Source organism: Cyprinus carpio, chromosome A14 (genome assembly GCF_018340385.1).
Source record: "Cyprinus carpio isolate SPL01 chromosome A14, ASM1834038v1, whole genome shotgun sequence".
NCBI lineage: Eukaryota > Metazoa > Chordata > Actinopteri > Cypriniformes > Cyprinidae > Cyprinus > Cyprinus carpio.
Window position 1 is genome coordinate 24315632 of NC_056585.1, and position 13776 is coordinate 24329407.

General features: G+C 35.2%; 1 protein-coding gene across 4 annotated transcripts in view; it reads left to right on the forward strand.

The window, feature by feature from the left end:
• Positions 1–7941: 7941 nt before the first annotated feature.
• Positions 7942–13776, forward strand: part of tsc22d3 (TSC22 domain family, member 3) — a 71156-nt gene continuing 65321 nt past the window's right edge. For 3 of the 4 annotated variants that reach the window (XM_042770332.1, XM_042770331.1, XM_042770330.1), the window contains exon 1: positions 7942–8673. In XM_042770332.1, coding sequence (XP_042626266.1) covers positions 8360–8673 — 314 coding nt within the window. In that variant the 5' untranslated portion in view covers positions 7942–8359. The remainder of the gene's footprint in view (positions 8674–13776) is intronic. The other variant, XM_019083460.2, reaches the window with a different exon arrangement.

Sequence of the window (13776 nt, forward strand, 5' to 3'; positions counted from 1 at the left end):
AGTGAAATGAGTTGTGGTCCCTGGTAACACTGTACACAAAGCAGCAACCACTAGGTGCCACTTTTGTATGTAAAAATAGCGGTTTCCCTGGTAACACTGTACACAAAGCAGCACTGCGCTCACAAACGCTGCTTTATCAGGCATTACAGGTAAAATGAAATGAAAATGAGACCAATCCTACTAATCACCGCAGATTAGCGTCACGCAATAGAGGGGTTTGGAAAAATGAATCGTTGAGCAAACCATTTGGGAGTCGTTGAGCAAGTAAGGTAAAAATAAATGTATATTATAAGACAATAAAAGTGTTTTTTGACCTTGCATGCATGTAAACCTGTTGTTGGGGACTCCCAAAACCAAAATCATTACCTATAATAGGGGCACTTTAAAAGAACCAAACATGAATGTTGTCCAAAACAACATCGGACCCTATTGACTTTCATTGTATGGGAAGGGGGAAATAGACTGTAAAAATAGATTTTTCGAAGTTGTAAATAAAACAAATATTATTGGAGCATGCTTTACAAGAAATGTCTCTCTACTTCAAAATTTCATGAGTGAAATTTGTTTCTGCATCCTTTTTTAATATCCTATTTTTGTGAATTCCCTTTTTTGGTGAACTGTCCCTTTAACCCTTTTTTCATGTTGTGTGATGACAGATTGATCTTTACAGGGCATCACTTACAACCATCAATGAAGGATGAATCAGTGTTGGGCCTTAAACCTGTCAAAGAATATGTGGAGTCTGAAGGCTCAGATCACACGGACGCTCAGATCTGACAGGAACTTTGACCTCAGTCAGACACCTGACAGCAGCTTGACTTTGAGAAGACACAACAGGTTTCCCCTGGAGGATATCCACTGACTGAGCTAAAATTTCTCTACTGTCTTGCTTTTAAGGTCTGACTCAAACTCTGAGCTTGAGATGCTAAAGCCTAGACAATCCTCAAGCTGTGCTCACCGGGCCTGAAAACAAGCAGCGCTCAATATCAAATAAATATAACATTCCAAAACATAATCATACATACTATAAAACCCACAAAAAAATCTAAATTCTCTAAATTAACATCTCTTTGCCTCCACAGAGTTTTTATGAATGTTAACCCTGTAAAGCACAAATATACATACACACAGAAAAAAAAAATGTATAGCTTGAATGCACTGTGATTTATTTTTATTTTATTTTTTATTTCGTAATGTATTATCTATTCAAATTGCAATCTAATGGAAATACCAACAGATATTTTCTCCCATATTGTGAATGTAAGAAATGTAAGGAGGGTTTGTCACTTGGATTTGTCCATCAGTTGTTGATTGGATGGAGGCAGATCCAAATGCAAGCTTGATTTCCATCAAAAGATCGGGGTTTAAGCATGTGTCAGTAGAGAGAAGTCTGTCGTATTATTTATTCCATCACACCCTCACAAGCTATAGGCCAATTATTTATCTGTGACAGCTGTGTGTGGTCTGTGTGCCTTACGTTGCTTATGACTGGGTCTGCAGCTGACTAGAATGATGATACTTCATGTAATGAAATGTAACAAACTTTTAATGATTCGTAAAAGTGGGATTCGGAGTAAAATAACCTGAGCAATGTGAAGCGATATCACATAATTAAGTCATTTTTAGGCACCGGATATGAAAGACAAGGGATGAAGCCGTGTAAATTGGGTCTAGTATCAGGACTGAAAGAATAATGACTGATTTTAAACAAGCTGGGATAAATTAAGCTAGCTGGGATATTATAAAGCGTTTTAATACTGAACAGCTTTAAGAACAAATGATCCAGTAAGCACACATATGTTGCTAAACTGTCAGTGATGAAGCAAATCATATTTTATAAATAATATTTTGGGTCAAGAATTCTTAAAAAGAGTGGATGCACACGCATTCAGAATCACAAAAAAAAACACCATAAAACAGATGAATGTTGTTCTAGCATGCGTTTTTGCATGCTTAACATTTTTAGCATTTTTAAAATGACAAAAGATGAAAATACACAGATGTCTTGGTGATGTGCTGTCATTATGAAGGTCAAAGCGGACGTTTCAAACATCTTTATGACATGATGGAAATGACTGGTGTTATGATTGTATGGATGGACTACATAAATCTGCAAAATTAACAGATGCTTTATGTCTCTAAGGACTCAGTCCACATTTGCTCCTCTACTGGAGATGGCCTACCAAGATTTGATGGAGAATTAATCACTTGCTTTCAGCCTGAGGCAAATCCATCAGTGCATGGGAATACTGTGGTGTGTTTCTCTGTTAGAAGGTATTTTTGATTTCCCTTAACAGGCTCATATCTATTTAGCCTTAAAGATTTATGCATTAAAATATAGGACACAGAAAACTAACCTTGAATCGCAATTCTTCCTCTTTTTGGAAGACATGCTGTATGGAGAGCTCTCTTACCCTGGCCAGGCTCACTTCCTCATCAATATCAGAGGAGAGAGCGACATCTAGCGTTTGATGTGACAAGTGCAACCAAACTGGAGCAACGTGTTTATATTATGATTTACTGCAAACCTTCAAACTCAACACGACTGCTTGAGAATATCAATTAACTATTTGCTTTTCTGTCATTTGTTCATGAACGGAAATATTAGTGTTCAGTTATAATAATGGAAATTAGTACCTTTGGCACTCCAAAAAATTCTACTAATAAGAGATATGCTGTTCATTCTTTATGTAAGTCAACTATCTGTTTTTTTTTGTATTTGCTATTCAAAATAAAATAAAATAATTAAATTTATTAAAGGGTTAGAACCTTGAGATGATCCATTTAATTTGAGTTTATATCTCAATTCTTTTTATAAACTCAGAATTGTGGGTTATAAATGTGCAATGTGCACAGGAAAAATGTAAAATTTCATGATGTTAACTTGTAACTGAGATATAAATTCACAATAAACCTATGACGTAGTTTATAAAATGAGTTTATCATTTTTAGGTCTGTTTTTCACAGGTCTGTTTTTTTTTTCAACAGTTATGAGTTAATATCTCACAATTAGGATTTTTCTTCTCAGAATTTTTTACTGCTTTTATCCAAAGTGAGCTTTGTTACATTTGATCAGTCTTTGCATTCAAAAGGAATCGAACCCATGACCTTGCCGAAACAATCAAATACTTTATATAATACCAACTGAAAAAATAAAATCCGATATATAATTCCTTGGCAAAACAGTCCTTGCAATTCAGACTTTTTCTTGCAAGTTTGAGTTTACATCTCAAAATTGTCACTTTTGAAAAAAAAAATCATTTATCTTAAAATTGCAAGAGAAAGAAATTGTGATATATAAACTCAGGACTGCATCTAAAGCGAATTGCGTGTAAAGACAAAACTGTGGATTTTTTTTTTCTTTTTATTCCACAGCATTTTTTTCCCATATCAGAAAGCTGAAATGACATTTCATTTATTAATTCCTTCACCTATTTATTCATTACACCGAGGCTTTATTTGGCAACAAACCTAGATGAAATGCACCTTGTGATTGATTGCATCTCATCTGAAGCTGGCTTACAGCAGGACCTTCATTTTTATCTAAAATGCAATGTCATCCACTTGTGGCTAAACTCGACTGAAAAAGGGGAGATCAGCAAACCTTGAACCAGAATGGAGATACTGCAGCAGAGCTATCCATCACACGCTGCCCTACCAGCATGGGGTCATTTATCTAAGTAGATAGTGTTATGCTTAGCGACACAGATTGAAACACTAATTAGAGGAGCCATTACCAGACTTAAACTCCTGTTGTGCTTCCACCGAGCACATCTGTCATCATAATAGAACAAAGCGAATATGTTTTACTTTATCCACAGAAATCAAAAGATGCCAAGCTGCTTTTAGGGTCAAAATACAGCCTTATATTTAGTATACTTATAAAAGTGTACTGACATTTCGAGTAAATTTGTCATTTTATTTTATTTGTTTAACTTCATGTATTTTAATGTAATATAAAGTGTATTAACATAATTATATTATATAATTAAAAGGATTCGTTATTTGACCAAGGAATGCTTTGCAAAGCATATGGCTCTGTTGTAAGAGCTCTGAACTATGAACAGGGAGATCTGAAATCAAACATTTTAAGGACTTTGACTGCTTGTGATGAGTACATTTTGTACCAGACAGCCTTGCCATTTCTGTGCTGACTCTTTTTGTCCATCTCCTAAATCATAAACACACAAAAACTATTATTTAAAATGGTTAATTATCCCTAAATAAACTATCAACCCAAAAGGTGGCAGCAAAACTTCAGTTTTCACAGCAAAGCTTCCAGCTTTAAGCCTGCAGAAAAAGTAAAATAATTTTTTTGTATAAACGCATTAATTATTAATCTCTTAAATGACTGCCTTCTGACATTTAAGCAATACTGGGTGAGTGGTAGTGCTATATTATGAATATGAGTATTCAGTATATATTAAATTATTATTATTTTTTATTAGTAAAACAGTAATTTTAATAATGAACCTACCTGAATTTGGATAGATTTATGGCTTAAAAGAAAATCAATTTACCAACAGGGTAACAAAAATAAACATAGTTCAAGATATATTATCTAAAAATGTCAAGCAGCTGCTTTTCGAGGAAATGTATCTTGTTTGAAAGATAGTGTTTTTTTTTTCCTAGAAAACATGAAAAAACACTTTTTTTTTTTTTTTTTTTTTTTTTTTGGGGGGTGCCTTATTGTCTTTCAAAATTACAAAGTTACATATTAAAAATGTTTAAAGATCACAATTTTCATTCAAGAATATTTTATTAGTAATGTTCATTAAGTGCCACATTTCTGCTAAAGGACAGAGTCCCTGGCAGGTGAACAGTTTTTTGTGTATTTTAGGACACTGTATTGACCAATCAGCATTCAGGACAGGCACCATATGTTTTTATACTAACTGAAAAAAACCAACCAACCAAACAAACAAAAAAAAAAACAAACAAAAAAAAAAACAAACAAACAAAAAAAAAAGTTGGTCAGTAGATAACGAACTAAAAATATCACTCACTTTAGAACTTACTGACCTATCATGTGCCATTCACACGCTGAAAAGCAAATAATTTGGACATTTTAGGCTGAGAAGAGTGCACTATTTTAAACATTAATGTCTAGATATGATAATGTGTAGTTGACTGCTGACCTGTATTGTGTTTTTGGATTGATCACTGCAAGATTGTGGTTTTACCTAAACATGTTTACATCTCTGCAAGCTGTGACAAGACAGTTCCACAGTTTCATTTGATTTAATTCTTATCTAGGCAGTGATAATGACAATAAATCAATAATAACAAGCAAAGGCATGTTTTCCAATCAGAACACAGCATGTTAGCCTGGAAAACAGCCACTGTTGTCTTAGCATGTATAGAATCAAAGTATCAAGGTAAAGCTTTAGTGTACTGTACACATTAGGTAACATTCAAAGAGAAAATTTGTATCACACATTCTCCAGCCTCAGGCACCTGCTGCATATGCAACCCGTCAGTGTCACATTATTCACCCCAGGTTCAGTGTAACAGTACAGCAGGGAAGGACTGGGACTACTGGGACTGGGAAAAAAGCCCGGGACCTTTTCCGGCCCAACGCCACCCACAGTGAAACATTTTCTACCATATGTATTGTGTGTGCACATAAGGCAAACCATTGCTTGCTGCATTATATATTGGCAGCACAACAGCACATTTAAATTGCAGAAAAATATAAATATAAAATGATTATATATATGTACAGAGGAAAACATTGGTATACATAATGTATATGCATATATATTTTCCACCATAAATACATAATAAAATTAGTTTTGTGTGAAAACCATTTCTTGATGCCTTATCTTATATATACATTTATATATCTATAGCTATCTATCCATCAATCTGATCGGTCAACCTATCCATCCCTTTCTCTCTTTCTCTCTCTATAAACCACCAGTCAAATGTTATGCTCACCAAGGCAGAATTTATTTCACGAAGATGACAATAAAAAAGCAGTATTGCAAAAAATATTATTATTTAAAGTAACTGTTTTCTGTTTATATGATGCTGAAAATTGAGCTTTGATCACAGAAATAAATTACAGTTTAAATTATATTTAAATAGAAAGCTGTTATTTTAAATAGTAAAAATATTTCACAATATTACTGATTTTGCTGTATTTTGGATCAAATAAATGCAGGCTTGGTGAGCAGAAGAGAATTCTTTAAAAAAAACATTAAACATGTTAGTGTTCAAAAACTTTTGACTGTTAGTGTACGTAATGTAATTTATTCCTGTGATCAAAGCAGCTTGAATAGAAAGTGCAAAAGAACAGCATTTATATGAAATAGAAAAAATCAACAAAAAAAAAAAGAACAAAATAAAAAAAATAAAAAGAAAAAAAAAACATCAAATATAAAAAACAAAAAAACACCACAAATACAAAATAGAAAGATCTTAAAAATAAATAATATTGTATACACATTGTACTGCATTTTTGATATCACGTCAGTAAATTGTAAATTGGAATAATATTGTATACACATTGTACTGCATTTTTGATATCACGTCAGTTAATCTGTTTTTGCAGTAGGGCAAATGGTCCAGTGTTCTCTGATGACAGATTGCACTCACCAAGCCCATACAAAAACCTCTTCATGTTTGTCTTCAAAACAATCTCTCATGTGACGCACTTGATGTTTTTTTGTTCTCAGATTGTGTTACACAACCTAAATACTTGGATTCAGAGAGCTTATTCAGCATATAAAGGAATCATTTCATATCCCACAGTCCGATATTCTCTGCACTTCAAAGCTTCTGCCAGCAGAGGGCCAAATAACCAACCCAAATGACCCCATGCTGGCAAAATCCTTAAATGCCCCAACATCTCTCAACTGCTTTACACACTCATTAAAGCAATCATAATTAACCTATTCTCTGCTAAATTAAATTTCTTGAACTCCTATTAAGGAGCTTTTGATAAGTCTTATTACACCATAAGTTACATTTCAAGAGATGATCCAGAAAGGCATTTAACACGTTTTTAAATGAGCACAATACACTGAATTGGAGAACTCTGCACTACACAAAGAATGCAATAATTAAACATTGTATTATGTAGTATTATCAGACTGTCAAATTTCAGAGCTGGCTCAGACATATAACTTGCCCTAACAGTAATAACATTTGCTTTACAAATGGCCTTTGACTGAATTTCAATAGAAAGTTAAGCTAAAGATGTGATGAAATCATATTTTACACATTTCAGACATGCTCAGTGGAATATTGGAAGGTGTTCGGAGAATTTATTGACCACTGAATGATTTTTAAAGCATGCTGTGTTGAGTTAACGTTATGTCAGCATTTTTAGTTTATCTCATGTTAAGCAATATGATAGGAATCCTATTGACGCAAAGTTCTAAATCTGATTCACACAAATCTCTCCCTGAAATGGGAATTTAATAGACAAAACAGATAGGATTACTGACCTTTAACCATAAACAAATAAACAATTTCTAAGGGACATTAAACACTTTTAACTCATACATATGAGTACTTAAGCCAACATTTCTCTTTAAAAGGCAAGTAATGAAAAAAAACTGGTAAAATGCAAACAAGACTGATAGAAACATTTTAGCAATGAATCATTGGACAAGGAACACTGCACACAAGCAGAATTTGTACCAGCAGCACGCAAAGAGTCGAGTCTGAATTTAATAGCCTTAGGAAATCGAGACCAACCAGCAAGGAAAAAACAACATTTGTGTTTGATTCAGTGATATAAACAGGGGAAGTACTATGTGTTTGCACTCTCTCAGGGTTCCGCCCCAGGAAGCACTGAAATGCACATGTTAAAGAGCATGCTTTTACTCCCTTCCTAACTTCGCTCCTCCCTTATTGTGATGTAGAGGGGAAAGTAGGCGGGATCTTTTTGTGAACTGATCAGCATGCTTCACCAATCAGAGCAATTGCTCCTCCCTTGTTTCCAGCCTTCTTCTCCATCCCTCCACCTCCTCTCTCACTGTCTGCACTGTATGCACGCACAGGGGCAGGGAAAAGTGCAGGGCAGGGGACAGCGGAAAGAAAAAAAATCAACAAAAAAACAGAAGCAGCTTCTGGGTTTTCTTTCAAACGCATTCCGGCTGCATCCTTACCAGAGAACAGGCACCCCCGGCTCATAAAAACCTGCGTTGCGTGTGCACACACACACACACACTCACACACGCAGTCGAGGAGAACCAACTCACAGAAGCGTCTTCTCCTGTAGCACCTGGCAACACTTGATCGCAGAAGGTGGACGATAGAAAGAGAGGTGTGCTTGAAGATCACCTGGGAGCAGGTGGAGGAGAACCTGTCACGGCTAAGTGACTCCCAAGTGGGGCAACTTGACCTGATGTCAAACGAGGAGTGCCGTTCGCCCATCGGCCTGGACTGCTGCAGCTGCTGTCTGGATCTGGCCAATGGCTGCCAGCCTGAGCCGGGTCGAGAGGGTCACACCAGCCTGGGTAGCCCTACATCAGTCAACCACTTCAGACAGCTCCGAGACCAGCTTCACTTTCAGAACCTAAACAAAGATAAGCTCAACAACATCATGAGACAGGACTCACTGGAGTCGGTGGTCCGGGACCCCTGTTACCTGCTCAACGAGGGCATCTGCAACAGCAACATTGACCAAACCATGCTGTCCATACTGCTGTTCTTCCACAGGTATGTGAAACTACTCATGCATTCACACACCTGCTCTGGCACACTCGTCTAGTTCAACTCATAAAAACCATAAAAGTCTCTGCCAGAGATGTGTTTGCCGGTTAATGGCCAACATTGGGATGTTAGAGTTCGATGACAACAACATGCTGTGGTTTCACTTATGTAAGTCTGGCCACCTCCTGGCCAACCTAATAGGTATGACTATAATTATTAACAATACATTAATTGTTAACCACCAGCTAACTCCAATAAGTGTTGCACAAACACTGAACACTACTAGTTATTTACATTTCTTGATGATTAACAAAATAAAACGCTCAACATATAAAGACCGAACACTACTATTTATTAAAAATTCTTGATAAAAACATGATTAAGGGCTATGCTCAACTGTGTTATTTAAGAACAGGGTGGCTTGCAGTCTCAGTAGGGTTCCAGGAATGTGTAGGTTGGTATGAAGAACACGCCTTTGCGCAAACTTAAGAGGATCTTGAGTCAGTCCAGTTCTCACTTCTTAAATACACCCCATTCATTGCAACTCATCAGGTTCATGCAATGATTTTGTGCAAATATTCTAGTTTTTTTTGCACAGATTTTTTTTTTTTTTTTCGCACAGAAAGTGCATATGGATTTCACCAAAACAAACACCCCTACATGCAAAACACAATTTTTTAAAATTTAGGGCAATTAACATACCGTTCTGGCATAGTCTATTGCCCCATAGCTGAAGTATGCAGCAAAACAAATTCCTCTCCAGGTAATATGCATGTTTATAAAATTTTATGGTCACAGGAGTTTCCAAAACAGCCCTGGATGCACTGAAATCTCATAAACCTTTAACGCTTGCTTCAATGTCATGTTTGACAGTGTGTATGCATAATATTAAATTTTGGAACAAGCCAATGTGATGTACTACATATTAAACCCCAGCCGGACAGCCAAATCCCTGACAATCTTCAAGAAACAACTGAAAACTCATCTCTGTCATGAGCATCTTACTGCCTCCTCATAAAAAATGATCCTTTATCCCTTCCTGTTGTTCTAGCTTTTACTGTTTAAAACAATAACCAAAACCAAAAGCATTTTTCACGCGCTTATTGCCATCTTATGGTAAATGTCAAGTGTCAAAAATTGATCAGAAGCCATCCACAGCAGGTATTTGGCAAAACTGTCTAATAAGGATCAAGCTCACAGTGCATTTTTTCCACAAAACCATGCTCTTCAAACTAAAAATAAACATACAGAATATGGACATCAGGATAGCTTGCTAAAATCTCATAGTGTTTGAAACATTTAGTCTGCAGAAGAATTAAAGAAAAAAATAGACAGCTAAAGCCAGGTATTACAAAAAAATAACTATATTTAATGGACATTTGCAGCCTGATGATGAGAATGTATTCCATGTGTTGTTATTGTAACACACCACCTTTGGATCTCACTTTGGAAATATTCCCTGTCAGCGTAGCAGAGATATGGATTAAATGTTTATACATTAGTTAGCCTTACAGTCATACTGTATTAGTAGCTGAACATTTTGCCACTTTTTTTTTTCTCTGACAGCAAGACACCGCATATCTGTTCAAATTGCTATCTTAAGTTTTGACAGCATTGGCTAATAACCATCCAGATAGCAAGAGTCAGCAAATCATTTTTACTTGGGTATATAAAATTCATATTTGAAACAGCTACTGCAAATGAAAAGATTGCAATCTGAATGACTAATGAAAGTAGCATTGCATGACATACTAATAAGACATTGCATATGAAAAATAGAGTTGCCATAGCAACTCTTGTAGTAAAACTGGTTTAGTCAAATCTCTTGATATTGCATTTAAGAGAACATAAATATGAAAAATAGGGCTGTCAATTGACCATTTTTAAAATTACTTTAATGACATGATATGCAAATAATTAAATAATTTATTAACATATTATAATAATAAAAAATAAAAATAAGATAAATAAAAATGTGATATTAATCCAACAGCCCTAATAAATATTTAAAACAAGAATGTTTAAAGTTCTAAATATGATGCAATAAATAGTAATGTGATATGCAATATAAATGTATTCTACTGTGGAATCTTATTTATGGCTGTTCTGATTCTTAAAATGCGATAAAGTTGCTCAGCATCTAATCTTGTCTGTTTTGCGACACGACAATACACCTCTTAAACTTATTGGGACGCCTCTGAAACAAGATTCGTAGTATGCCAGTTAATGTTTAATCTTCTTTATCAGGGTGTCCTCAGTTTTATACGTGGCAGTGAAAGGTTACAGTCTACATAATTAGGTTTTCTTTATGAGCCTGGTGTCGGGATGCAAACAGAAGCAGTCTGCATGGGACCTCTGGCCCAAAGACTCTTCACAGTCTCAGTTACTAAATACACATAGTTCAACAGCCCTCTGTTCTAATATCATCAAATAGCCATTGTTAGTCTGTACACCAACCCATTCTTGTATTCCATGACAGGAAAGGCAGTTCTTTTTCATGTTGGACTGTTCTATGCCATGGGATACTTTCCCTGTGATCCATGATTTCAAAAATTAGCACTCTCTCTTAGTGTCTTATGGATGAGATGATTCCTTTCTCTCATCCTTTACACTGTATAATATTTAATATTTCACACCTCTTGCAGATTAAATACCAACTTGTTTGTGTTTCCTTGATGTCTTAAGAAAGGAACATAGTGTTATTGATGGAACAATGATAAGAAAGGTGTGTCTGTTTAGCAGTATGTAGGATACAAAGTAATAGAGGTCCTGCCAACAATAAGTCCTGTCCACTAAACCCTCAGATAAATTGCAAAAATGGCAGTCTATTTATTTAATATGCAGAAATGTAATCCACATCTCCAGGCATGCAGAGACATGGATCCAGACATGCCAAGCTGAAGAGCTCATGATCTACACTACAGTGTCTGGAAGCCAGTGTTTTTAGAAATTATCCCTGGGGATTTAAATAAAAGGTGTGTTTCTGGTGCCTGGTGAATGGAAATAGTTGATTGCATAACATTAAAAGTGCAATATACATGTATAGATGTATGTTTGAGTCTGTATGTGTGTGTGTGTGTGTGTGTGTTTGTGTGTGTGAGTATGTGTGTTTGTGTGTGTTAAATGTTTTTGTTTTATTACATTTATTATTTATTTATTTTACACATTACTTTTTAAGTTATTGTGATTAATTAATATCATGATAATGCATTAATATCAGATAACCTCATTAACTTTTTTTATATATATATATGCATAATTAGTAGTACTTTAATTTTAAGTGAATGCTATACTCAATTTTAAAAATACAAAAATTAAAAAGACATTTTTATTGCATTATTTTAAAGAATACATATTACAGTTTTTCTCAGTCACTTTGGTGACAGAGGACAACACAAGAGTTACAAATTCTGACAATGGACTTTCATATTTTTTATTTCAAACTTTGTGCCCATATTTCTTTTTCCTTTTCTATATCACAATGACATTGTAAGGTTTATATATATATTCCTAAGCATATGGCATACTGTTCAATACAGTAACTGTCATCCAAAATGTTGCCATAGTTTACATCAGGTAATACTAACAAAGTGCACTGTTATACTGACAACATGACTAAGCATTTTGACTCTCTTGTTTGTGAACAATGACACAAGGACTTTTCATTCTGATGACACTGATATGTTCACTGAAATTAACTAAAGATTTTGAGTAAGTTACAATCTTTTGCAGGTAATCCATTGTGTGGTGCTGTTTGTATGAATTGTTTTGAGAAATGCACATACTTTGTTGCAAATATTAAGGATGATTTGAGAAATGCACCAAAGCGACTGAGAAAAACTGTATTCTGATAGCTCTAATCTTTAACACAAACAAATATTTAAATATCCTTGGTGAACTCTAAATACAGTGCAATAAATAATTTTTTTATACCATATATATTTATTCTTCAGTGTAATTTTTTATGCCTCTTTTGATTCTTAAAATGTGAAGTAGTATGACTCATAAATACACAAGTATCTTGTGAGCAACCTTCTACTTAAATCACACCCCAAATCCATGTCCAAATGCTGAGCAGGCAAAACCTTGCAAAAGGCTGTCTACGCCCTTATAAACATCATGAAAAGACAACACTGTGCCACCCTTCAAGGATGATGCCCATATAAGATAACATCTGATCCCTCAGCCTTGTCCAAACTGACCCCAATATCTCTGATCAAACAGATTAAGAAACAAAATTCAGAACTGCTCGTTCTCAAGCCTCCGTCCCAAGTGAGAATTTTTGGCTGCTCCTTAAAATTCTTTTAACAAGAATGCTGAATATGTGCTACAGAGATGAGATATATAGACAAATAATAAAAATAAAACAGAACATCACATCAACAAACAAAAAAAATGTTTAATAAAAGGCATCCAGCACATCACATGAGGAAACAGAGCTAATGTTCGCCACATGAGAGCTATAGCTTTTTGTACTTTCTCAAGACGTTGAAGACTTGTTGAAGCAGAGACTTGAGCAATCCCTATCAATATACGTAAGTAGTACTGATGCCACAAAATACTAACAATGAACCTCTGTATACTGCCAAGTCTACAGCAGAGGACAAAAACGTATCAAAAGATGAAACTATTTTGCAAGAGATCCTCCTAAACCCTGCAGGATATTTCCCGGAAGGGATCACACAGCAGTTGCATAAAATCCCGGGGTCATCAGGGTTTCAGTGGTTTTGGCTATTTTTGAGAATGTCAGGCTGATCCTGCACTATAAGCGTGAAGAAATCAAGGCTTTGAGAAACCCCAGGCCTGGAACCTCTGAGCATTATTCCTATCCATCCCTGGCTCTCGGTGACCTCACATGCATAATTATTTGACACGATCATCACTACAAAGAAGATCAGTTATACATACATTAAACTGCAGTCACATTAAACTGAAGACATGCTTGCCACTCACATCTTTTTAAACAAAAAAAATTAACCACAAAAAGAAATCCTTTTAAAAAAAATATAGAAAATCCAAATACACATTCCAACAGAACTGGAATAACAATAAGCGACAATGTGGATATAACATTTAGCTGATATACAGTCCAACAGCACTGGGGTTTCA